The sequence below is a fragment of the Podarcis pityusensis genome, assembly GCF_964106645.2.
Source record: "Podarcis pityusensis genome assembly, chromosome: 5".
NCBI classification, from domain to species: Eukaryota; Metazoa; Chordata; class Lepidosauria; order Squamata; family Lacertidae; genus Podarcis; species Podarcis pityusensis.
This window is the reverse complement of record NC_138032.1, coordinates 54925221-54952665: the sequence shown is the minus strand read 5'-3', so window position 1 is coordinate 54952665 and position 27445 is coordinate 54925221. Positions and strand designations below refer to the sequence as shown.

Sequence of the window (27445 nt, the reverse complement as noted above, 5' to 3'; positions counted from 1 at the left end):
GGGAAGTTTGTAATGTTTGAAGTTTTATAGTGTTTTTATATTCTGTTGGGAGCTTTACTATTATTATTATTATTAATAATAATTTTCTATTTTTTCAAGTCTTCAGTTCAGTTTACTACATTTCTACACCAGTTTGCAATTTTTAAAACAACAAATTCACTAACATTTTAGTTGCTCCTACTGTACACATTTGTGGATGAAATTTTGCCTGATATGGACATTTTCCCAAGGCCATTTCCCCACTTCACCTAGTGCGCACATTATTGGACTGGAAAACTGCATTGCAAAATTCAAATGTGGACCAAACTTCTCTGTCGTCCCTAGGCACTTCATGCCAATAATGTATTTCCTTTGAAACATACAAATAAATTTATGTTTGCTTGTGAGGCAATGAAGAAAAATGCACACTGGCAACTTGCAGGGATTTTATTGGAAAGTAGTTGGAAGCAAAATAAATTTCATATAATTTGGCATAAATTTTCATTAAAGACTCTGACAAATCCTTCATGAAATATAGTCACTATTCACATCTGACATATAAAGTTTCCAACTGTAATGTTTATGCGTAGAAAGGTTATTATCATAACTGGTATACATAGGGTCTGGGACTTTGATTTAAATGATATAGACAATAGAAGGGGAGGGAATTAAAAGGAGAATGAGATCCTTTCCGCAATGACATTAAGTAAAAGCAGCTGGGTATATGTTCTTGATCAGTATGAATATTAAATCCCAATATTTGGACTTAACTGAGTTCTTGCTTGTGCTAAAATGTAAATGTGCCTGTCTGTAGGTTTGTTGGATTACGAACCACTTTCTTAGAAGGAACTGATTACTTTTAGAAATACATGCTAGAAACAGAGCTTTTTTTGTGTGCAGAAAGTGCTTAATTTTTACATTGGTGATGCATTGGAATCAGTTGGTTTCAGTTTGCTGCTTATAAGAAAGCCAGATGGAGACCGCGGCTGACAAAAGTACAGTAGTAACAGTAAGTAGGGTGCCAGCTTTATCCTTTTCTAGACTTGCACTCTAAGCCAGTTCTGTAAATGAGAAACATAGTATAGAACAACTTGTTAATCCAATTATTCATCAGATTTCTGATCTGCCCTTCACCAAATGATCCCAGTAAAACATTCTATACAATTATCAACACATATGTCTGTTATTTTTGTAAGAGGTGTCCTTCAAACACCTACTGTATTTTTTGCTCTATAAGACTCACTTTTTCCCTCCTAAAAAGTAAGGGGAAATGTGTGTGCGTCTTATGGAGCGAATGCAGGCTGCGCAGCTATCCCAGAAGCCAGAAAAGCAAGAGGGATTGCTGCTTTCACTGCGCAGCGATCCCTCTTGCTGTTCTGGCTTCTGAGATTCAGAATAATTTTTTTCTTGTTTTCCTCCTCCAAAAACTAGGTGCTTCTTGTGGTCTGGTGAGTCTTATAGAGTGAAAAATATGGTAGTTTAAGGACAACTTTGCCCCTGCATGTTCATCATGGGATGACAACAACTGCTTTGAAGGCAAGAAGGTACCAGGTTCAGTTTCTGCTTTCTCCCAGTAGGGCTAGAGAAGAGCTCTATCTAAAACCCTGAAATGTGACTGCCTGTCGCTCTAAGGAACTCTGAGCTAGACTGACCAACTGACTGACTTTAAATATGACAACTTCCTACGTCCTTAAGATAAAATGATCTTGCTCAGGTGTGATTCACTTCTCTCAGAGGAAACTATGGAGTTCTCATTGTACCTATTATCTCAGACATAATTTTTCTCAAAACAATACATTTCAACTACTAATCTGCAAGTCATCAGTTGATGAAGGTGCATGTAACTTATCTGAATGTTTAAGAGCTGTAATTTGCAATATCCAGTTTACTTCAATTGAACTGAATTTAGACCCCATTATTTTAGGGACAATATAACACAGGGAGACATATTTCCCACCCCCATTGTATTTGCATCTGAGGTAATAGTTAAAATGAGATCTTGGACCACATACAAACATTAATCTAAGGATGCAGAAGATCAATAAAGTCCAGAGTTGTATAGACCAGTATGTCATAGCGTCTTCCAAAGGATTTAGACTTCCACTTTCAGCCCTCTTAAAGATCTAGGGCCTTCCCAGGTCACAACCTTCACGGACTCTACTCCACATGCTTCTCTGCTGTTGATGCCTGGCTATATTGTGTCCATGAACTGCAACAATACATATTGATTGCCTGGAAGTGCAAGGTATGGGGATTCCAGTGCTGGGCGGGCACACAATAGCAAGAGTGTCAAATTGGCTCTGCTGCACTGCACAGTGTGACAGCTCCAAGGTCCTCGCACCTTGTCGCACCCCTTCTCCCCCCGGTAAGTGCCAGCAGCATGCTGGATTTGGAACTTGGAGAGCAGCGATGCCCAACCTACGTTGTCACATGGGCCACCACTGTGTGCGCGTCTGTATAGAAACATCTGACTTTTGTGGGGCTGTAATGTAACATACTACATAAATAGAAGAGTCAAATTCTTCACTCTGTCCACTTTTGCATCTGACTCTCTAGTCACTCCTGGCATAGAACTCCAAGAAAGTTGCCCATTAGGAAACGTGACCTTAACAGGGGAAGCCATGTAGAATGAGGTTTTATTGTGTGATGTTACTATGCTTTTGCCAAGCAAAATTGGAATATTGGTTTAAATACAGTTTAGCAAAATAGTAAAAAATTGTATTCTTTGGGCTACTTCAGAATATATTTTGAGAATCACCACTGTAACAAGAAAAGGAATCATAAGTAAAAGTTACCCTGCTTTTTGTCTTCCTTAGCTTCTTTTTGAAGCTTGATTGGTCCTACAACCACATCAACCTTCTCCTGAAGTTCATCTGCATCCCTCTTCTTTCTAGTTAAACATCCTTGGTAGCATCGGGATGAGTAATCATATGCCTTACACACTACTAGTTTGCACCGCAAATAAACTTCATTGTGATAGTTAAGAAACTTAAAGGAGCTGAACATGAAACGAACTTCGTTTTTCCTTGGATTTCCCAGATATCTGAAGGTAGAGTCTCGTGGACATCTGAAAATAAAAGAACCAGGTTTGTTTAGATAATGACTTTAGAGGAATCCTTTACTTAGAATACTAATAGGAGTCATTTTTGGAGTTCTGAAGCATGTTATCTCTGGAGATGAAGAACCATGTTGGGGAAGAATGGGAAGAAACTTCAGTAAGTGGGAGGTGGATTTCAGAGAGCAAAATAGAAGACAAATTCAGTGTATATGAAAGCAGTCTCTCAAGATACTAGAACTCAGGACCACCCAATGAAGATGAATGTTGGGGGGAAATCAAGACAAGGGAAAGTGCTTCTTCACACAGCACAGCTGATAGTTAAACTTTGGAAGTCACTCCCACAAGATGCTGATGATGACCACCAATTTGGATGGGGATTAAACGAATTCATGGAGGTTTGGGCTATCAGTAACTATGAGAACTGATGGCTGTCCTTTGACCTCCACTGTTGAAGGCAGTTAAGTTTCTGAATGAGAGTTGCAGGGAATCTCACGTGGAGAGAGTGCTGTGACAATCAGGCCCTGTGTGCAGTCTTCTCAAAGGCATCTGGTTGACCACTGGAGAAAAAGATACTAGACTAGATGGACCTTTGGTCTGATCCAGCAGGGCTTATCATATATTCTTATGTTCTAAATGGGTAGGGGCAACTCCACAAGCCCAGTTGGAGAATGCAGTGGAAGTGGTACAGTGTCTGGAGGACCACAGTGGGATTATGGCTGTCAGTCAGAACAGATTTTTGAATGTTCTAAATGGATATAGTTTAATTTTCTTTCATAGAATTAGGAAGTTAGTCTTAACCAAAAAAGACATCTAGCAGGGACATCATGTGTATGCAACAAAAACAAAAACACTTTGCTCAGTCCAGTTCAAAGTATACTTTTGCCTTGCTTTTGTATGAGAAAATTTGGATGATGACACAAAATAGCAGCAAACATCCATCTTTATTATTCCATTCAGTAGCAAATATTTGTAGGTAGCATAGTGGGTTCTTTCTAGATTTTCTTAAGAAGTATTATGTCAGAATTAAAATGTGTGCTAATGTTCAAGTTTGAGAGAATAGCAACTCCTCTTGTCCATAACAAAAATAAACATTTAAGTGTATTCCTATGTGTGCCTACTCAAAAATCCATTTGAGCTCTGTATGGTTTACTCTACATAATGTGAATAAGAGTGCATGTTTAGCCTTAAATCTGCTGCTTTATAAGCCAAAAGGCAAGTGTTTCTTCTAAGTTTGTATCTAAACATTTTTATCTAAAACATACTCACCCACTCCTCCATAAGTCATAGGTCAGAGTTGTGAAGTCACCAGAGTTTGGAGATGCTTCACACGTATCTAGAAATAGTACTAAGTTTGGATCAGAACTGTGGAGAGTAGCTTGGAGGTAGAGCGCTTGATTGAGTGACACAAAGTATGGAGAAGAGCGAACTTGATAGTTGAAAGACCACGAATCAAAGAAGGCAAGTGTCACATTGTAACTGCCATGTCCTAGTTCAGTAATGTCAGTGGAATTACGAGCAACAAAGATTGTCTCTACAATAGCAGTCTTGTTCATTTCACACATGACGTGAAACTGAAAGTTACTATTTCTTGTAATGATATAACCAGAAGCTGATGTCTTGATTATGTTGGAATAGATGATGGTGTCATTATTTGCCTGCTAAAGGACAGGGGGAAACGAGATATGTCAACAGTACGCATAAATCAGTAACCACCATATATAAAACACCCTCTGTACTTAATCACTTTAAAATGTCCTGACATTCCAGACATACAATTATGAAAGTCACCTTGTATGTTCAGAAATTTTATTTTAATTTTTTTGGAAAAGGTAGGAGAAAAATAAGAAACGTAAGATACTTTAAGAAGCTGAGACTAGAAACACATATGTAGAAACAGGCAAAAATATTACAACATTTCTTCTTTTCTTTTTTTTAAAGGTAATTAATGTTGAGATGACACCTGACTTTCAACGTGTTGGATTTCTTTAAGAGTTTTTAAATTCTTTTTTCTTTCTTTTAAACTATGAGTTTTGTGCTCAAAAGAGAAGAAATTGGAGACAAAAAAAAATGGACTATACATATACACTTTTTAAAATGCAAAATATTCAAAGGGCCAGAATTAGCTGGCTTACTAAATTTGGGAGACAGTTTCAGGAACATAGGCTTCTTTCCTCCTCACATCACTTTCTCTTTCTGGAGCAAATTCCCCACTCCTGCTTTTTCTATGATTAGGAGAAATGTCAGAATTTACCTGCAATACCGTCTGCTTTAAATGGTATGGCAAATTGCTGGCATTTTCTCTTTATCCTAGGCTCTGAAACTAATCTGGAATTCTAGTCTCAAATCCCAGTTAAGACTAACATTAAGTAGTGATCACATGGCTCAAGGTCAATTCTGATATTTCTACTAAACATAGTAAAAGAAAGAGGAGGAATCTGGATTCATGGCAAGGTAGAAAAGAAGCAGTGTGGATTTCCTAAAGGTTCCCTTAATGTTAGTGTTTGCTGGACCAAAAGATAAAATACTTTCCCCATCTTTAAAACAGCAAGTTTACAAAGCTTACATAGATAATGGCAGAATGTAGATTTGGTTTTTAAAGCTCTTTTTCTTACCTGTCTTATTGTGCCACACCCACTGAATGGTATATTGAAGACCACGTAGTACTGTGTAATCTGAGGTGCGCAGAAAGAGTCTGAAGAATTCAGGTACAGGCTCCATTCATTATAACCCAGCAACCGGAGATACGCTTTGCTGATGCGTGCAACCATGTATTCTCCAGAACATGAAAGGGCTAAACGATAGCACATAGAAACAGCATTGAATTGTGTAAAACACAAACACACTTTTGTTAAATGTAATTGCTCAATTTTGCATGGGGCCAGCCTCTTCCCACAAGTGTCTTGCATGGAGTTCCAGTTCAATCCAACCCCCCAACCCCAATATGCCATGCTGCAGCTGCACTTAATCTCCCTTAGAAAGTGCTCTCAGGAGTGTTTAATTGCATCAGAGAGGGGACAGAACTGAGCAGAATCATCAACAATTCCTCTGTCACTTGTTCCTTCTCCTTTAGATAATTTCCCCATCTACTTGGTTTCACAGCCACTGTTGAAAGGTAACCCTGAATCTGAAACACCATAAAGGAGTGGAAAATTTCAGAAAATAAGCAATTGGGCAGTGAAGGCTGAATTGTTCCCTTGCCTTCCATCCCATCCTCTTTGCACATCACCTCCTCCTGAGGCACTTTGCAAAGAAGAAGAGTTGCCTGTGACTTCCTTACCTGTGCCCACACTGTACCTGTGAAAGAAGATTTATCTTAAACACAATTACATCTCTGTAAGCGTCAGACATTTTATTCAGACTAGTTAGGTAGACTGCATTTGACTCAGTGCTTGGAATGAACTAGTTTACGAAATTCACAGAAATCAAAAGTCTTTGCACTACACCTGAAAGCAGTTCCTATAATTGCAGGCTGAACTGAATGTGATTAAGTTTCAAGGCTTTTAATTGATTCCAAGGTTCTTACTCATTCTCCCCAATTTTCAAAAGTATATCTTATGGAGAACTTTGAACTTACTTCTGGATTTAACTTCTGTGGGACTTGTAGGAAGAGCTGCAGAAAAAAAAGCATGACTAAAGTGAAATCTATACGCATTTAAATTCTGCACAATCGAAACGTGTAGGCATGAGGTTGACTTCTGTGCCATCACCTTTGCCCCACCAATTCTGAGAAGGGCAATATTTTCATTATACATGGTCAGTTTAACATTAGGTTTTGTTTATAAACAAAGATAAAAATGGAAGCCATGATTTGGAAGAAGGATCATCAATAAAAAGGTGTCCTCCAATGCTGAAAGAATCAAACAAATAAGAAATGAAATGTACCTGTTGTATGATGTCCTCCGGAACCTGTGGATAAACAAATAATAAAAATATTCAGCCAGCATAAATATTAAGAAAAAGACCCTTGATGTACATAAAATAGTAACATCTGTTGCTTGATATTCTGCATCTATTTTGTTACAATCCAGCAGATTAGATTTCCAGAAGAATCGCGCCCAGTGCTGGTTCTCTGTAAGAATAAAGGCACTGCAATGAATCCTGCCTATTTCCATCTGCATGGCAACATAGGATCTTTCCTTGACCAGAGCAACTGACAGTCATGTCTTGCTTTCCTGTTGAAACTGGAGGGATGTCACCACAACAAATTATTTGCCTCTTTCTACAGAATGCCCCTTCATCTTGGGAGGAGTGGAGAATATTTCACAGATGCCCCTTTAAGGCTTTTTATTAAAAAAAAATCTATAGGTAATAGAATCATAGAATCATAGAATCATAGAATCATAGAGTTGGAAGAGACCACAAGGGCCATCGAGTCCAACCCCCTGCCAAGCAGGAAACACCATCAGAGCACTCCTGACATATGGTTGTCAAGCCTCTGCTTAAAGACCTCCAAAGAAGGAGACTCCACCACACTCCTTGGCAGCAAATTCCACTGTCGAACAGCTCTTACTGTCAGGAAGTTCTTCCTAATGTTTAGGTGGAATCTTCTTTCTTGTAGTTTGGATCCATTGCTCCGTGTCCGCTTCTCTGGAGCAGCAGAAAACAACCTTTCTCCCTCCTCTATGTGACATCCTTTTATATATTTGAACATGGCTATCATATCACCCCTTAACCTCCTCTTCTCCAGGCTAAACATGCCCAGCTCCCTTAGCCTGGGCTCCCTTAGCCTTCCTAATGCCAATAGGAAGCAGAAGTGTGGCCACAGAATTTACCCAATAGACTTTATACCATTTCACCATTCATTCGGTTTCCTGCAATGAGATCTCCACTGTTAGAAATATATTAGAAGACTAAATACAAAGGATCGGAAAGTTACCTGAGCAGATGACACCAGCGTCTTCATGATGACCACAATTGTGACTTCCCCAGCCCCGATGGGAGCACAGCTCCAGAGAAGGTTCATTCCCTCTGCAGTTTACATCATCCAGGAGAATCTGGCCAGAGCCATGGCCAAAATAGGCACTTCCTGGTGCTGACAAAGCCAATCCACATCCAAGCTTTCTGCAGACAACCTGTGCGTCATTTAAGTCCCAGCCATCATCACAGACCGTTCCCCAGCTTCCTCTGTAGTTGAGTTCCACGCGTCCTTCACACATGTTGTTCCCGCCGACCAGTCTCATGGGAACATCTTAGAACAATAAAATATCATTCTTACAAAGGCAAGACTTGTAAACTCAGGTTCTCCCCATCCCTAACCTAAGCATCAGACTCTACTGGCATCAGGATTTCAACATGTTGACTTTGTGCAGCTCATCAAGAGAGTAGTTGCTGTGGAGGCCTTTTGCCTTCATAACTAATGAAACTTAACAAAGCTCCGCAGTTCTATATTGCCTTGAAGAAACAAATGCGTTCTATGTTAGGGGATTCCTTGCAATTGTGCGAAATATACTCCCCTCCCAAAAAGAAATGTTAATGTTACATTATTCCTGGCAAAACAAAAAGTTCTTTGCTTGAACTTGCCAAGCATACTTTCCATGACCTTGAATGGAGCTGTGAACTGCAGTGGACCGAACACTTGTGTTTTGTAAAGGAAGCAACATGAACCGGAAAGAGTTCCTTTTGGGTCATGCGGAAATTAAACTTAAGCTGGTTCCTTTCTTAAAGGAACTTTTAAACATTTGATTTGACCCCAATGTTCTTGCTCATTCTCCCCAATTTTCACAGGCCTATCTTACAGCAAACACTGAATTTACCTCTGGGTGAAACTGTCGGTTCATTTGTAGGAACGTCTTCTGCAGAAACAAACATGACAAAAGGGAGATCATTTGGCATTTAAATTCTGCACCATCTAAAACTGTAGGCATGAGGTTGACTTCCGTACCGTCACGTGGGCCAAACCAATGACGAGCAGGTCAATATTCCCACCATACATGGTGCAATAATCCTGTTTAGCACTTTGTTCATTTCCAAAGATAAAAATGGAAGCTGTGATCTGGAAGAATCTACATCTTAAAAAAACTTTTCCTTAAATGTTGAAGGAATTAGGCAAATAAGAAATAAAACGTACCTGGTGTATGAGGTCCTACGGAAGCTGTGGATAAACAAATAATAAAAATATTCAGCTAGCATAAATATTAAGAAAAAGACCCTTGATGTGCATAAGATAGTGACATCTACTGGTTGATATTCTGCATCTATTTTGTTACAATCCAGCAGAACACATACCCAGAATAACCGCACGCAGTGCTGGTTCTCTGTAAGAATAAAGGCACTGCAATTAATCCTGCCTACTTCCATCCACATGGCAACATGGGATCTTTCCTTGACCAGAGCAACTGACACTCACCACATGTCACCACAACAAGTAATTTGTCTCTTTTTACAGAATGCACCTCCATCTTGGGAGGAGTGGAGAATATTGCATATTTAAATAAAAAAAATATATGTAATAATGCCAATAGGAAGGAGAAGCTGCATCCAAAGCCCCTGCTGACTCAATCTCCCTTAGAAAGTGCTCTCAGGAGTATTTAATTGCATCAGAGAATGGACAGAACTGAGCAGAATGCTCAAACTTTCCTCTGCCAGTTGTTCCCCCTCCTTTAGATGATTTCCCCATAAACCTGGTTTCACAGCCACTGTTGAAAGGTATCCCTGAGTCTCAAAAACTGTAAGGGAACAGAAAATTTCAGAAGAAGAGCGACTGGGCAGTGATGGCTGAAGTGTTCCCTTCCCTTCCCTTCCCTTCCATCCCTTCCCTTCCCTTCCATCCCTTCCTCTTTGCACATCCCCTCCTCCTGAGGCACTTTGCAAAGAAGAAGGGTTGCCTGTGACTTCCTTACCTGTGTCCACACTGTACCTGTGACAGAAGATTTATCTTAAATACAATTACGTCTCCGTAAGCGTCAGACATTTTATTCAGACTACTTAGGTAGACTGCATTTGACTCAGTGTTTGGAATGATCTAGTTCACGAAATTCACAGAATTCAAAAATCTTTGAACTACACCTGAAAGCAGTTCCTATAATTGCAGGCTGAACTGAATGTGATTAAGTTCATTTTGGGGGGTAGAACATTCAGCGATTTTTAGTTCATCTTTAGGTTCATTCTTTCATTTGTCTTTTTTTAATTCTATATAATCTTTTTGCCTGCAAACTTAAGGATTATATTTTAGTCTTCTTAAGTAGATATTATACAGGAGCAAGTTATAACATTCTGGATGCTGAAAACAAACTGGAAAGGATATTTGGGATGTACTAGAACTGAACTGTGAACTGAACATGAACTAAACGGCTAAAAGAGGTAAACTTGAACTGAACTAGTTCCTTTTTAAAACAAACTTTCATGGCTTTGATTTGATTCCAAGCTTCTTACTCATTCTCCCCAATTTTCAAAAGTATATCTTATGGAGAACTTTGAACTTACTTCTGGATATAACTTCTGTGGGACTTGTAGGAAGAGCTGCAGAAACAAAAGCATGACTAAAGTGAGATATAAACACATTCGAATTCTGCACAATCTAAAAGTGTAGGCATGAGGTTGACTTTGCCCCACCAATTCTGAGAAGAGCAATATTTTCATCATACATGGTCAGTTTAATATTAGGCTTTGGTTATAAACAAAGATAAAAATGGAAGCCATGATTTGGAAGAAGGAGCATCAATAAAAAGTTGCCCTCAAATGCTGAGAGAATCAGACGAATAAGAAATAAAATGTACCTGTTGTATTAGGTCGTCCAGAAGCTGTGGATAAACAAATAATAAAAATATTCAGCCAGCATAAATATTAAGAAAAAGACCCTTGATGTACATAAAATAGTGACATCTGCTGGTTGATATTCTGCATCTATTTTGTTACAATCCAGCAGAACAGATTTCCAGTGCTGGTTCTCTGTAAGAATAAAGGCACTGCAATGAATCCTGCCTATTTCCATCTGCATGGCAACATAGGATCTTTCCTTGACCAGAGCAACTGACAGTCCTGCCTTGCTTTACTGTTGAAACTGGAGGGATGTCACCACAACAAATTATTTGCCTCTTTCTACAGAATGCCCCTTCATCTTGGGAGGAGTGGAGAATATTTCACAGATGCCCCTTTAAGGCTTTTTAATAAAAAAAAATAGGTAATAATGCCAATAGGAAGCAGACGTGTGGCCACAGAATTTACCCAATAGACTTTATACCATTTCACCATTCATTCGGCTTCCTGCAATGAGATCTCCACTGTTAGAAATATATTAGAAGACTAAATACAAAGGATCGAAAAGTTACCTGAGCAGATGACACCAGCGTCTTCACTATGACCACAATTGTGACTTCCCCAGCCCTGATGGGAGCACAGCTCCAGAGAAGGTTCATTCCCTCTGCAGTTTACATCATCCAGGAGAATCTGGCCAGAGCCATGGCCAAAATAGGCACTTCCTGGTGCTGACAAAGCCAATCCACATCCAAGCTTTCTGCAGACAACCTGTGCGTCATTTAAGTCCCAGCCATCATCACAGACTGTCCCCCAGCTTCCTCTGTAGTAGAGTTCCACGCGTCCTTCACACATGTTGTTCCCGCCAACCAGTCTCATGGGAGCATCTTAGAACGATAAAATATCATTCTTACAAAGGCAAGACTTGTAAACTCAGGTTCTCCCCATCCCTAACCTAAGCATCAGACTCTACTGGCATCAGGATTTCAACATGTTGACTTTGCGCAGCTCATCAAGAGAGTAGTTGCTGTGGAGGCCTTTTGCATTCATAACTAATGAAACTTAACATATCTCCCCAGTTCTATATTGCCTTGAAAAAACAAATGCGTTCTATGTTAGGGGATTCCTTGCAATTGTGCAAAATACACTCCCCTCCCAAAAAGAAATGTTAATGTTACATTATTCCTGTCAGAACAAAAAGTTCTCTGCTTGAACTTGCCAAGCATACTTTCCATGACCTTGAATGGAGCTGTGAACTGCAGTGGACCGAAGACGTGTGTTTTGTAAAGGAAGCAACGTGAACCGGAACGAGTTCCTTTTGGGTCATGCTGAACTTAAACTTAAGCTGGTTCCTTTCTTAAAGGAACTTTCAAGCCTTTGATTTGACCCCAATGTTCTTGCTCATTCTCCCCAATTTTCACAGGCCTATCTTACAGCAAACACTGAACTTAACTCTGGGTGAAACTGTTGGTTCATTTGTAGGAACGTCTTCTGCAGAAACAAACATGACAAAAGGGAGATCATTTGGCATTTAAATTCTGCACCATCTAAAACTGTAGGCATGAGGTTGACTTCTGTACCGTCACTTGGGCCAAACCAATGACGAGCAGGTCAATATTACCACCATACATGGTGCAATGAGCCTGTTTAGCACTGGGCTTTGTTCATGTCCAAAGATAAAAATGAAAGCCGACATCTGGAAGAATCAACATCTTAAATTCCCCCCCCCTTAAATATTTTAGGAATTAGGCAAATAAGAAATAAAATGTACCTGTTGTATTAGGTCTTCCGGAAGCTGTGGATAAACAAATAATAAAAATATTCAGCCAACATAAATATTGAGAAAAAGACCCTTGATGTACATAAAATAGTGACATCTGCTGCATCGATTTTGTTACAATTTAGCAGAACTGATACCCAAAAGAACCGCACGCAGTGCTGGTTCTCTGTAAGATTAAAGGCACTGCCATGAATCCTGCCTATTTCCATCTGCATGGCAACATGGGATCTTTCCTTGACCAGAGCAACTGACAGTCATGCCTTGCTTTCCTGTTGAAACTGGAGGGATGTCACCACAACAAATTATTTGCCTCTTTCTACAGAATGCACCTCCATCTTGGGAGGAGTGGAGAATATTGCCCAGATGCCCCTTTAAGGATTAATAATAATAATAATAATAATAAATGTAATAATGCCAACAGGAAGCAGAAGTGTGGCCACGGAATTTACCCAATAGACTTTATACCATTTCACCATTCATTCGGCTTCCTGCAATGAGATCTCCACTGTTAGAAATATATTAGAAGAATAAATACAAAGGATCAGAAAGTTACCTGAGCAGATGACACCAGCGTCTTCATGATGACCACAATTGTGACGTTCCCATCCCGGATGAGAGCACAGCTCCAGAGAAGGTTCATTCCCTCTGCAGTTTACATCATCCAGGAGAATCTGGCCAGAGCCATGGCCAAAATGGGCACTTCCTGGTGCTGACAAAGCCAATCCACATCCAAGCTTTCTGCAGACAACCTGTGCGTCATTTAAGTCCCAGCCATCATCACAGACCGTTCCCCAGCTTCCTCTGTAGTTGAGTTCCACGCGTCCTTCACACATGTTGTTCCCGCCGACCAGTCTCATGGGAACATCTTAGAACAATAAAATATCATTCTTACAAAGGCAAGACTTGTAAACTCAGGTTCTCCCCATCCCTAACCTAAGAATCAGACTCTACTGGCATCAGGATTTCAACATGTTGACTTTGTGCAGCTCATCAAGAGAGTAGTGGCTGTGGAGGCCTTTTGCCTTCATAACTAATGAAACTTAATATATCTCCCCAGTTCTATATTGCCTTGAAAAAACAAATGCGTTCTATGTTAGGGGATTCCTTGCAATTGTGCAAAATATACTCCCCTCCAAAAAAGAAATGTTAATGTGACCAATGCAGTGAACTGAACATGTGTGTTTTCTAAAGGAAGCAATGTGAACCGGAACAAGTTCCTTTTGGGTCATGCTGAACGTAACTTAAGCTGGTTCCTTTCTTGAAAGAACTTTTAAGCCTTGGATTTGACTCCAATGTTCCTGCTCATTCTCCCCAATTTTCACAGGCCTATCTTACGGCAAACACTGAACTCACCTCTGGGTGAAACTGCTGTTTCACTTGTAGGAACTTCTTCTGCAGAAACAAACACATGACAAAAGTTAGATCTTTTGGCATTTAAGTTCTGAGCCATCTAAAAGTGAAGGGATGAGGTTGACATCTTAGATACTAAGTCATCTAATACATAGTATGTATTATGTAGCAGATTTTTAAATAAGTAGCAGATTTTCCTTACTGGTAGTTTGCGGGAATTCTGTGGTTAATACTTTGAAAAGATAGGAATATAGGAAAAACAAGAATTAAGAGCAACATTACTGAAAATCCCAGCTTTTGTAGCTGTGAATTTTGTTCTAATACTAAGTCATCTAATACATAGTATGTATTATGTAGCAGATTTTTAAAGAAGTAGCAAATTTTCCTTACCAGTAGATTGCGGGAATTCTGTGGTTAATGCTTTGAAAAGATAGGAATATAGGAAAAACAAGAATTAAGAGCAACATTACTGAAAATCCCAGCTTTGTAGCTGTGAATTTTGTTTTAATACTAAATCATCTAATACATATTATGGATTATGTAGCAGATTAGGAAATATGTAGCAGATTTTCCTTACCGGTAGTTTGCGGGAATTCTGTGGTTAATGCTTTGAAAAGAAACAAACAAACAGGATTCAGATCAGCATTACAATTAAACCCATTTGCATTTCCAGTCACTTAACATGCCCCCAAACTGGGGAGGACAATCAGGTCCCTCCTACTCAGTGCCAAGCATCTTGTCCTATCAATATGGAGCAAAGGGTTTCAGACGAAGATGCAAAACGTTCCCATCTATACCACATTTACCCATGTTAGGGAGGATCCAACGCGTTCCCATCCTGAAGGATTCAATGCATTTCCAGTCACTAACATGCCCCCAAACTGGGGAGGTAACTAGATCAGTTCCAATCTCCTCATCAAAATGTCATTCCATTCCCTCCCCCCATTTAATACACTTTTCCTATTTCTACATTTAAACACTCCAAGATCCAGTCAATCCAGATTAAATGAGAAGATAATATGGGAGTGGCTGCATTTTGATGTAGACTATGCCATGCGGATGCTGTGCAAAACTCGAATGCATGAGCAGTACCAAGTCCACAGTATGCAGCCTTGTGAAAAGACCCAATGCTACTTTCTGCAGCAGCTCCCGGGTTCTTCAGATGTAATCCCTCCCAGCACCACCTGGAGATGCTGTGCACAAAACTTGGGACCTTTGCATGCAAACATGTGCTGTGCCACTCAGCCATGGCCTTCCCACAGTGAACATGGCACTCTGAAGACAAGCAGAGGTCACAGCAGGCACCCCCCTCAACTGACTTCACATTACAAGGTGGCTGTAATGCACAAAACCCTCTGGAGGGATCTGCCTGCAATTTGGCAGGCTTACAACACTCTTGAGGGGCTCATTAGCCTACAAACACCAAGCAATTCTGTGACGGGGTGGGGCAGTATAGCCAATGTGGGGAAAACAGAAATTCTGATTTAACAGAGCTGATTTCGGCCCAAATAACAAATCTTATGGGAAAGACACAAAATGGGTCCACAACAGACTGACTTGATCCTAGTGATGCAGATGCATATCCAACGCAAATCTTATGGGCAGTACTTTTATTTTATTTTATTTTAATAAATAGGTCTTTTCCCAACCCACACTGGCCCATGAGAGTCGGGTGAATGATCTAACTCTTCCAAAATTTTGCTCCATGTGGAGGACTTTGGCTGCATTAGGCCCCTATATTTTATTCCCAAAACAAAATCTCAGATGCCAAAAGTGTTGAGATTCTCGTCCAACAAAAATCAAAGATATTTGGCTGTAGGGAAAAGAAATGTATGAGTTCCAAGATTACCTGCTATATTGTAATAGGCAAAAAAACCAGAGCCTGCACGATAGGACTGTCTGTGGAGCAGAACTGTCATAGTGCCTGTATAGGAAGTGAATACCCAGCTCCAGCCACTGCATATATTCCCAAGTAGTGCTGATTGATAAATATTTCCATTGTAGACATGAACATATTCATGAGTACAGTCTAAACTGTGAAGATAAAAGAGGACAAAACCATCTTATTTCAAGCAAGAGCTCCTGGGTCCCGTCCCATCCCATCCCAAAGTTTGCAGTATCAGTACTTACTTCAAATAGTCAAGAGTTAGCACTATAGGGCTAGAGTCATAGGAATGGATTGTCCAGAGACACTGTATGATGCTTCCATCACCATTGTAATACGGGCCATAAAATGACTGAGATGGATTTGAGAAAGTATTGCCGCATCCATGGATTCCTAGTAAATATACAATTAAACACTGATTATCTCAGTCCCCCCCCCCCCCCAAAAAGCAGTCCTGGTAACAATTCTCTATCTTCACCTTGACCCTGGTGCTTATAAGGACTGAGTTTCTTGTGGTCCTTCTTTTTCCTTCAGCCACCAGAAATATCAGGTTTGCTTGTCTTGCAAAACAGTCATTTCAGCCAAATGATCCATGTACCACAAGCAATGAGCTGCCATCAGTAGAGGAATAAGGACTAGACCCATAAGCCCAGTGAATCCAGGTTACCCAATCTCCAGCATAGGATCCTCTATAACACAGGATATGTTTCATGGGTCCACCCAATTCAATGTGTTTGTTTGTTTGTTTGTTTGTTTGTTTTTAAATGCTATTTTATCAGGCTAGAAATACAACATTTCTTAAAAAGTGATGTTTTCTTGATCAGAGAACAAGGGAAAGAAGGAACAGTGTTTTTATTCTAAATCAGGTGTTTATGCTTCGCAATACAACATGCCCATTGCTTCCAGTTCCACACTTATATGTGAATTTCCATGCAACTTTTCAAAGTCGTTTTCCTTTTTGCTTTGTGTCAAAAAATATATGACTCAGTAACCTTAAAAACATTTCTCACTGAAGCTTAGACACTCCACCATGTAGCAGACAGTCCTGCTTGCAAAAAAGCCACACTTGGAATGTGAAAAAGTAGAAGGCAGGCACTCACCAGTAGTTTGTGCAGAAGTTGTTGGTCCTAAAGAAAGATGAACAATGATCAGCAAATTTAAACATTTGTTTGTTTGTTTGTTTGTTTGTTTATTATGGCAGGCTTAAAACACTCCTGAAGGGCTTCTTTCCCCACAAATACCAACCAATTCTCTCTAGAACATGGTGTTTGGCATAGAGGGGAGGTTTATTCTGCCACCATCCCTGCTGCCTCTGCTTCCCTTGGCCTAAGGTCAGTTTCTGGGCCTTGGAGAATGGAAAGGCAGTGGAGGTTTGCTGTAGCTTCCAAATCTGGTTATCAAATGATCCATGCACCACAAGCAGAGAGCTGCCATCAGGAATAAGGACCCACAAGCCCAATGAATCCAGCTTAGCTCCTTGCCCCACCCCCAGCATAGGTTTAAAGACAAAGGTTCTCTTTTTAGAATGATAAACCTGTTCACAAGGAATTCAACAGTTTGCCAAACCATTCATATTTGAGGTGGGGTGGGGTGGACAACTTGATTTACTTCCATTTAAATCAGAAATGGCTAACCACAGCCTAGAAACGGCAACAGGCACCACAAGGAATTTTCACCCCTCAAAGTCTTTTTCATTTTTCCTTTGTGTCAAAACAATGGCTCAGCTACCTTAGGAACATTTTTCACCGAAACGCGCATGCGCTCCACGTAGCAGACAATCTTGCTTGTGAAAAAAGGCACACTTGGGATGAGAAAAAGTAAGAGGAAGGCACTCACCAGTAGTTTCTGAAATAGTTGTTGTTCCTAAAGAAATAGGAGCATTGATCAGCAAATCTAAATATCAGTACTGTATTTTATTTTGGCACACATAAAACACCCCTGAAGGACTTGTTTCCCCACAAATACCAACCAATTCTGGCCTAGACAGATTAGGAGTGAGGTGCACTGTTTGGTACTGGTCCTGCCGGAGCTTGAGGCAAGGGCTGTTTGCCACCATCCCTGCTCCCCTTGCCTTCCCTTGCCTTTTGGGACTTGCAGAATGGAAAGACAGTGAAGGTAGATACATATTCTTACACCTTTGTGAGCATTTACATCAAATGCTCACAATGTCCTCCAGCTAAAACCTGTGCTCACTAGAGCACTCTTCACTGGGTATTCATTATTTTCAGTTGTGTGTACACAGAGAGAAGGCAACAAAATTGCAACTGAATGTCTAATTATTCAGTTGGAGGCTTGATTCTGTATGATTCCTACTCTTATCTGGAACTGAGACATCATTCACCATAGTAAATCTGTACAGAACTGCGCCCCCAGCCATGATATCTAATAGTCCTTCATCATCAGAAATATCCTGTACATACTCATTTTCACATTCTAATTCTTTTCCGCCTTTCCTCACTGACTTTCCCCAGTATCTTCTGCTCATACCTGCACATCATCAATATATTAGAATTTTCAAAAGCAGGTAAGATTTCCCCAAATTTAGGATGAAACTAACAACACCTATATTGAGCTTGTATGTAACATAGCTTGTACGTTTTGATGGAGTCTTAAATACTCAAGTCAGCTTCATGTGTTCCTTTGCACCAAATTCTTCCCCTCATTAACTAGCAACTTGTAAGGTCAGCATAGAGAAGGGGAACAAGAAAGGGCAAGAGCAAGAGCAAGAATGTTTAGAATTTAAGCCATATTACCTGATGCACTTAGACATATTTCATTAAACAGGAACAGCCAAGTAAAGATCAGGAAGGAACTCATTTTTGCCAGATTGCCTTCTGGTTAAGCATGCACCAGAATATATAGGAATGAAAATTGAAAGGGCGTGCCATGCAATTTGACATTTTTAGTTTATCTCATTATAGTTGGACAGAGGGCTACTGTCTAATGGTATGTATGCTGTTAAGGCATTGCTTATAGTAATGCTACACTTTGTTATTCTAATTTTTTAAAAATCCATTTCCTGGTACCGGGACACAGAGTATTGTTCAATTCTTGTAATGAAAAGATAATAATCACTTGCGCCAATTCAAATGCAATGCACATATTGGCAGAAAGTATTGTTGTCATTAAACGCTGCTGTTTGCAAAGTGAAAATGCAAATAAAGTAGGATGCTTAAAATGCATCAAAAACCCAGCAGAATAAAAATATCTTAACAGCCCAGTTAAAAGAGACGCAAACAAAGGACCAGCAGTGAAAATGCTGCTTCCATTATAAAAGTGAAATGTTGGCTTCCTGTTCAAAATGTACATGTCAAGGGCCTAGAATACTTAACATGACAGAATTTTGTGAGATAACCACACCATATAACTAACATGCTTTCAGATGCTGCGGGAAGAGGGGAATATTTTGGAATTCACTTGGGAAAACATATTTTAAAGTTCTAACAGTCTATACTTACATACTTCATTTTGCTGCATATTTTGTGATTTCAGTTTTTTTGGGGTTCTCTCACAAAAGACTACTTGCCCCAAACTTGAATCTTGGCATCCAAGGAATTCTCCTTTTGTATCTTTCCTTCCCCCCGCTTGCCAACCAACAAAAATTGTTCATTCTAATTTTAATTCGGTCGTACTCTGGGAAAAACACCTTTGAATGATCCAACTGCCAGTCAATATCTTTCATGTAAAGCTACTAAGGTAAAGATTATAGCCATAATTATCTCCTCGTCTACCAACAAGCAACCATGCTAGTCTCAAGACAAGACTTGAGGCACAGAGTTATAAACAATGGGATAAAAATAAAATGGAAGTCAAGGAAATCTCTGGAGGAGATTTGTGCATAATTCTCCTGATGGAGGCAGTCAATGACTGCCACAAACAGATCATGTTCTTTAAAACATTCACACCACCTAATTTCCAGGTTTCTCATTATCAGATGCTCTCCAGGAGAAACCTATTCTTTGATATTTGCATGTACATACTCAGGACTAGGATTTAGCACTTTATTATGAAGAAGATTAGAAGCCCCCTTACCAGTTGGAGTAGGCTCTTCTGAAGTTCCTTCTTGAAGGGGAACAAAATAACAGAGTAAGAGAAATTGCGAAGTAAATTAAAATGTCACTAAAATAAAAATGGTGTTTTGAAGTGATGCTTTTAAATATGTAGCAGATTTTCCTTACCAGTAGTTTGCACTTCTGGGGCTGTTTATTGCAAAAGATAGGAAAAACAAGAATTAAGAACAACATTACTGAAAATCCCAGCTTTTGTAGCAATGAATTTTGTTTTAATACTAAGTCATCTAATACATAGTATGTATTATGTAGCAGATTTTTAAAGAAGTAGCAGCTTTTCCTTACCGGTAGTTTGTGAGAATTCTGTGGTTGATACTTTGAAAAGATAGGAATATAGGAAAAACAAGCTTTAAGAGCAACATTACTGAAAATCCCAGCTTTTGTAGCAGTGAATTTTGTTCTAATACTAAGTCATCTAATACATATTATGTATTATGTAGCAGATTTAAAAATAAATAGCATATTTTCCTTACCGGAAGTTTGCGGGAATTCTGTGGTTAATGCTTTGAAAAGAAACAAACAAAAAGGATTTAGAACAGCATTACAATTAAAACCATGGGGGGGGGGAGGTAGCACTGGCAGTGAATTTTGTTTTAATATCAAATGATCTTACAAGTATACAGCATTTGCTTGTAAATGAATGGTGAATTGTTGAAAATGAGGCGGGGGGAACAAAAAAAATGAATATAAAAACAATATGTCCTTCAACCGTATCTATGGTCCCTGGGATGGTGTCCCTAGGGCCATAGGAAGCACTGGGTCTTTCTCACCAAGGGTGGAAAGAGCTATCCAGCCTTGAAGAGGACAATCAGGTCCCTCCTACTCAATGCCAAGCATCTTGTCCTATCAATATGGAGCAAAGGGTTTCAGACGAAGATGCAAAAAGTTCCCATCTATACCACATTTACCCGTGTTAGGGAGGATCCAACGCGTTCCCATCCTGAAGGATTCAATGCATTTCCAGTCACTAACATGCCCCCAAACTGGGGAGGTAACTATATCAGTTCCAATCTCCTCATCAAAATGTCATTCCATTCCCTCCCCCCATTTAATACACTTTTCCTATTTCTACATTTAAACACTCCAAGATCCAGTCAATCCAGATTAAATGAGAAGATAATATGGGAGTGGCTGCATTTTGATGTAGACTATGCCATGCGGATGCTGTGCAAAACTCGAATGCATGAGCAGTACCAAGTCCACAGTATGCAGCCTTCTGAAAAGACCCAATGCCACTTTTTGCAGCAGCTCCCTGCAGCATCTGGAGATGCTGTGCACCAAACGTGGACCTTTGCATGCAAACATGTGGTGTGCCACTCAGCCATAGCCTTCTCACAGTGAACATGTCACTTTGAAGACAAGCAGAGGCCAAAGCAAGCGCCCCCCTCAACTGACTTCACATTACAAGGTAGCTGTAATCACAGACTGAGATTTGTATTCTCAGGACCCACCCGATTCCCTTGATTGTATTGGTGAGCTATATTATCCCAGCCGAGGAGTACCTGAGCAAATGACACTGGCATCTTCAGAATGACCACAGTTGTGTGTCCCCCAACCTCTGTGAGAACACTGAAGTAGGGAAGATTCACTTCCTGTGCACTGTACATCGTCCAGGAGGATGTTGCCTGAGCCTGGACCAAAACGGGCATTTCCTGGTGCTGACTGAGCTGGTCCACATCCAAGCTCTCTGCAGACGACGTGTGCATGATTGAGATTCCAAATGTCATCACAGACTGTTCCCCAGTTGCCATTATGATATACCTCAAGGCGACCTTCACATCTGTTGCCTCCATTAACCAATCTCAAGGCTATGGAAATATTTAAGTATTTACAAAGGTATTTCTTATTGTCAAACAAGTCAAAAATATGTTGATTATTTCCTTTTCCCACCATTAAGATCAACCCAATTGCACAGTGAAAGAAAATAAAGACTCAATAGACATTAATTGTGAATATTGTACATTGTTCTATTAGATGGCACTGGGGATAGTTGCTTTGAATTAGAGATGACTTACTGGCGGCTCTCAACGCTGTTGGACTCCAACCCCTATGAGCCCCAGCCAGCATGGTCAGTAGCCAGGGATGATGGGAACTGTAGTTTAACCACACCTAGAAGGCTATGTTTTAGCCACCCCTGCTTTAAATACTTACTCTCCCCCCCATGGTTTTTTCAGGAAAGCCAGGAAAGTTGAGGGACGTAGCCTGGTAATATCCTACACCTGCAATTCTCTGTTTCCCATCCCTTCTACTGACCAACTGAGCAGAGGCTTTTTGATTCCTGGAACTGGAGTTCAAGAAGCCTTGGTTCTCACTGAAACTTTGTGGGAAGTGAAAGCAACAAACACAGGATACACAGTCTTTAAAAAACCACTTAGTGCTGCCAGCAGTGTGCCACTGGAACCCCACAGGGTTTCAACTCCCATTGGCAAGCACAATTCACAGAAGATTCCAGGGCCAGGCAGAAGACAGGGTGCGATAACTTTTTGGACTTTGTGAAGGCAGCTACCAAGAGCTTTTCTATTGCATTAAATGTCTTGGAATGGGGAGAATTTTGCCAATGCAGCAGACTAGGGACTATTTTTGCATTTTGGATTGTTTTAAATAATTCAAAGGTACTATTTTGATGGGGTTTTTTTGTTTTGCAACACCCATTTCCTTACAGAAATCCAGACAGATTCCAAAACTGAATTCCTTTCATAAGGACAGCTAGAGTTATTAAGTAATACCTGAGCAGATGACACTGGCATCTTCATGATGACCACAGTTGTGTGTCCCCCAACCTCTGTGAGAACACTGAAGTAGGGAAGATTCACTTCCTGTGCACTGTACATCGTCCAGGAGGATGTTGCCTGAGCCTGGACCAAAACGGGCACTTCCTGGTGCTGACAGAGCTGGTCCACATCCAAGCTCTCTGCAGACCACACGTGCATGATTCAGGTTCCAAATATCATCACAGACTGTTCCCCAGTTGCCATTATGATATACTTCAAGGCGACCTTCACACCTGTTTCTTCCATTAACTAATCGCAAGGAAGGTTCTTTGGAATATGCAAAAAATAAATATTATATAAACAAGACAATGAAACACTACATTGGAAAACTGGTCAACACAATGAGCACTCAGTAATACTGCATGGAAATTTCGTTCCATAAGACAGATTTGACTGCATTAGGCCCCTATATTTTAATCCCAAAGATTTTGAAATTCTAGTCCAACAAAAAGCAAAGATATTTGGCTGTAGGGAAAAGAAATGTATGACTTCCAAGGTTACCTGCTGTGTCGTAATAGGCAAAAATGCCACACTTGGGATGAGAAAAAGTAAGAGGGAGGCACCCACCAGTGTGCTCATACCTGCACATCATCAATATATTAGAATTTTCAAGCGCAGGTAAGATTTCCCCAAATTTAGGATGAAGCTAACAACATCTATATTGAGAATAGCTTGTATGTTTTGATGGAGTCTTAATACTCAAGTCAGCTTCATGTGTTCCTTTGCACCAAATTCTTCCCCTCATTAACTAGCAACTTGTAAGGTCAGCATAGAGAAGGGGAACAAGAAAGGGCAAGAGCAAGAGCAAGAATGTTTAGAATTTAAGCCATATTACCTGATGCACTTAGACATATTTCATTAAACAGGAACAGCCAAGTAAAGATCAGGAAGGAACTCATTTTTGCCAGATTGCCTTCTGGTTAAGCATGCACCAGAATATATAGGAATGAAAATTGAAAGGGCGTGCCATGCAATTTGACATTTTTAGTTTATCTCATTATAGTTGGACAGAGGGCTACTGTCTAATGGTATTTATGCTGTCAAGGCATTGCTTATAGTAATGCTACACTTTGTTATTCTAATTTTTTAAAAATCCATTTCCTGGTACCGAGACACGGAGTATTGTTCAATTCTTGTAATGAAAAGATAATAATCACTTGCGCCAATTCAAATGCAATGCACATATTGGCAGAAAGTATTGTTGTCATTAAACGCTGCTGTGGTCCTTCATTTACCCTGGCATGAGACATGAAAAAGGCCTTTGATAGGTTGTGATGGAAGTTCTTGTACAGCACAATGCAACTGGACCTACTATTTCAGTACCTACCATTACAATTATCCAGATCCATTTACTTTTGTCTGTGATCATCATCTAAGGCCCTTCTTCATGTGCCTCCTCCACAAGAGGTCTGGAGAGTGGCAACATGAGAACAGACTTTTTCTGTGATGGCTCCCCATTTGTCAAATTCTCTCCCCAGGAATGCTTGCCTAGCACCTTCATTACCTATCTTTAGACGCCAGGCAAAACATTCTTCTTTCCCCAGGCCTTGGCTAATTAAATAATCTATGGCCTTTAAAAGTGTGTGTGTGTGTGTGTGTGTGTGTGTGTGTGTGTGGAGGTATTGTGTTGTTTGTTACTATGTTATGTATTTTTGTGGGTTTATATTGTAATCCTCCATGTGTACCTCGGATGAAGGGCAATATAGAAATTTAATAAATAAATAAATAACTTTGGAACAAATTTTCATTCTGTCTGATTTCATGTGATACTATGTTTATAGTCATAGAGCTATGTTGTGGGATTTGAACTCTTGTTACCAGAAAGAAAGGCAAAGGAATATGCTATCGTATCTTTTTGTATTTGTGCTGTGAACTTTGCTTGTCAAAGATTGCCACCCCTTGCTGTTTAGTGGGGATGAATTTGCCACACATTCCTTCTCAGAAGAAAACATACATTGGTCTCTCCCATAGACATGAAATTTAGGGGATCATATAGGCAGGAGTTCCCAATAGGAGCAGAATAATCAGGCTGCTATTTAAGCCTGTGCCATCCCCTCCACTTCCTTCTTCTCTTTTGCAGTGCTCACCCTCCCTCCATCTACAGTGTGGGTGGGGTTGTGTTTTTTGCTAGTCTCTCTTTCTGGGAGCTAAATATAATTTTGGGGGTAAGTCCCTGATTTCTCCTTGAAACTCTCCTTTTTCACCCACCCTGTAGGGTTATTTGATTTGCTGCTAAGGTATGTACTTATTTGGTCTGTTTGGAATTTAGTGTGGGCAGGTAAGGGAATTTTAAAACTCCATTGGCAGGCACTCTGAGGCATTATGGGGAGAAGGGGCATTTTGAGTCTCCTCAGCAGCTTTCAACTTCAAGAGTCCCTTGGGCTGCCCTTTAGGCCTGGCCCGTGAATCTTGGTGAATACTGGCCCGTGGGCCCCAGGTATGCATGTTGAGTAGTCATTGCCAAGACTCACATAGCAAGGAGGAAGAATTTTATTCCAATTCCTGGCCAGAGAGTCACAGAATGCAGTTGTTTGCATGCCCTTGTGGAGTGGAGTAATGCTTTCCTTATACACATTAATTATAACCCATCTGCCCACAGTTACATAATTTGGTTATTGTTTGGCAGATTTTGAATAAATATGACCTTTTCAGTATTACTCTTGTCTCTTAAGTCTTCTTCCAGAGTGTGTTTATAAATGTTTATAGCAAGGACATACCTCTGTTGGTTTGACATTTATTGAACTGTGGATGTTAACAGTAACTGGAAAATTTCCTCAGCATGTTAACTGCTTCAAATTAATGCCAGCAAAGTGCCTCAATTGTTTTACAAATTTGAACACTTAACCTGTTTATATAGGTCAGAAAAGAACTCTGCACTAACCAATGCAGAGGTATCAATGCTAATCAAAACTGTACAGCGCATAGCCTATAAAGCAGTGTGACTTTGAGTGCCACAAACAGATCATGTTCTTTAAAACATTCACACCACCTAATTTCCAGGTTTCTCATTATCAGATGCTCTCCAGGAAAAACCTATTCTTTGATATTTGCATGTACATACTCAGGACTAGGATTTAGCACTTTATTATGAAGAAGATTAGAAGCCCCCTTACCAGCTGGAGTAGGCTCTTCTGAAGTTAGTTCTTGAAGGGGAACAAAATAACAGAGTAAGAGAAATTGAGAAGTAAATTAAAATGTCACTAAAATAAAAATGGTGTTTTGAAGTGATGCTTTTAAATATGTAGCAGATTTTCCTTACCAGTTGTTTGCACTTCTGGGGCTGTTTATTGCATAAGATAGGAAAAACAAGAATTAAGAGCAACATTACTGAAAACCCCAGCTTTTGTAGCAATGAATTTTGTTTTAATACTAAGTCATCTAATACATAGTATGTATTATGTAGCAGATTTTTAAAGAAGTAGCAGATTTTCCTTACCAGTAGTTTGCAGGAATTCTGTGGTTAATACTATGAAAAGATAGGAATATAGGAAAAACAAGAATTAAGAGCAACATTACTGTAAATCCCAGCTTTTGTAGCAGTGAATTTTGTTTTAATACTAAGTTATCTAATACATAGTATGTATTATGTAGCAGAATTTTAAATAAATAGCATATTTTCCTTACCGGTAGTTTGTGGGAATTCTGTGGTTAATACTATGAAAAGATAAGAATACAGGAATAACAAAAATTAAGAGCAACAATACTGAAAATCCTAGCTTTTGTAGCAGTGAATTTCCATATCATTTTGCAATTATTATTCTTTTTTAAAAAAATCATGAAAATTCATCTCATTTTAATGTTTATTCTCTTTCACTAATATATGCATTTTCCTTGCACAATTGGCCCTAGAATATTGCTTGACTGAGTTTACAAGCTTGAGTTTATATGCCGCTTCTCCATAATGAGCTGTGCCTAAAACAAGTTACAGCAAGCATTCAAAACATCAAAAAATATAAGAAACACAGCATGGCAGTAAATTTAAAAATGACAAAAATCAACAATATGCCAAACACAAAATTCGTTCAATATTACACAACACCCCCTCCCAACAATCTGGATTGAAGTACATAAGGACAAATTGAGTAGGTTCAACTTTAAATGTGAGCTGGATTAAATCCCCCCCCCCCCGCCAAAATTTTTTACTGCATTTGAAAAAACAAAATCTCCAATGGTGTGCTCAAAGGAGCCCTTATATATACCACTGTCCTCACATATACCCTTATGTAGAAGTGATACATTATTTGTCATAGTAGACATGCATGGGACCGTGCCCCCGGCCATTATATCTAATAGTCCCTCATCATCAGAAATATTTCCACATTGATACTTTCCCAAGTATCTTCTGCTCATACCTGCACATAATAAAGATATTATCATGTCAGAAGCAGGCAGGATTTTGCCCAATTTAGGATGATCCTAACAATGCCCTTGTTGAGAATATCATGTGTTTTGAAGGAGTCATAAATACTCAAGTCAGCTTCATGTGTTCCTTTGCAACAAATTCTTCCCATAATCAACTAGCAATTTGTAAGGTCAGCACAGAGAAGGGGAACAAGAAAGAGCAAGAGCAAGAATGTTTAGAATTTAAGCCATATTACCTGATGCACTTAAACATATTTCATTAAACAGGAACAGCCAAGTAAAGATCAGGAAGGAACTCATTTTTGCCAGATTGCCCTTTATGTTGATTAAACATGCACCAGTATATATAGGATTAAGAAGTGAAAGGGTGTGCTATGGAATTTTATACTTTATCTCGTTATAGCAGGACAGTCAGTGTTTTAACAAAAAGATACCACTTCTGTCAATTCATATGCAATGCAAATATTAGCTAAATTATTGACTTTGGCATGAGATATG

The 27445-nt window shown here is 39.6% G+C and overlaps 1 protein-coding gene across 1 annotated transcript; it reads right to left on the bottom strand.

Moving 5' to 3' along the window:
• Nucleotides 1-411: 411 nt before the first annotated feature.
• LOC308477642 (scavenger receptor cysteine-rich domain-containing protein DMBT1-like) lies at nucleotides 412-27271 on the bottom strand. Its single transcript, XM_081006372.1, has 33 exons — nucleotides 27184-27271; nucleotides 26210-26239; nucleotides 26022-26051; nucleotides 25845-25865; nucleotides 25699-25728; nucleotides 22541-22852; nucleotides 21317-21622; nucleotides 20288-20317; nucleotides 20100-20129; nucleotides 19923-19943; nucleotides 19777-19806; nucleotides 18498-18578; nucleotides 17581-17607; nucleotides 16845-16871; nucleotides 15990-16137; nucleotides 15709-15893; nucleotides 14437-14466; nucleotides 14250-14279; nucleotides 14062-14091; nucleotides 13863-13901; nucleotides 13063-13374; nucleotides 12501-12524; nucleotides 11305-11616; nucleotides 10753-10776; nucleotides 10460-10495; nucleotides 9105-9128; nucleotides 8791-8829; nucleotides 7914-8225; nucleotides 6612-6806; nucleotides 5650-5828; nucleotides 4304-4695; nucleotides 2775-3046; nucleotides 412-1040 (listed from the first exon to the last, which is right to left on the bottom strand). The coding sequence occupies exons 1-33, from the start codon at nucleotides 27245-27247 to the stop codon at nucleotides 1030-1032; spliced, it is 3633 nt and encodes a 1210-aa protein (XP_080862498.1). The 5' UTR covers nucleotides 27248-27271; the 3' UTR covers nucleotides 412-1029.
• Nucleotides 27272-27445: the final 174 nt, after the last annotated feature.

Excerpts from the sequence above, each read along its gene's own strand:
- LOC308477642 (XM_081006372.1), bottom strand. The coding sequence starts at position 27,247 with ATGAGTTCCTTCCTGATCTTTACTTGGCTGTTCCTGTTTAATGAAATA. Across the intron at positions 26,052-26,209 it reads AGAATTCCCACAAACTACCG|TATTAACCACAGAATTCCTG; the intron begins GTAAGGAAAATA and ends ATCTTTTCATAG. Across the intron at positions 19,944-20,099 it reads AGAATTCTCACAAACTACCG|CCCCAGAAGTGCAAACTACT; the intron begins GTAAGGAAAAGC and ends TGCAATAAACAG.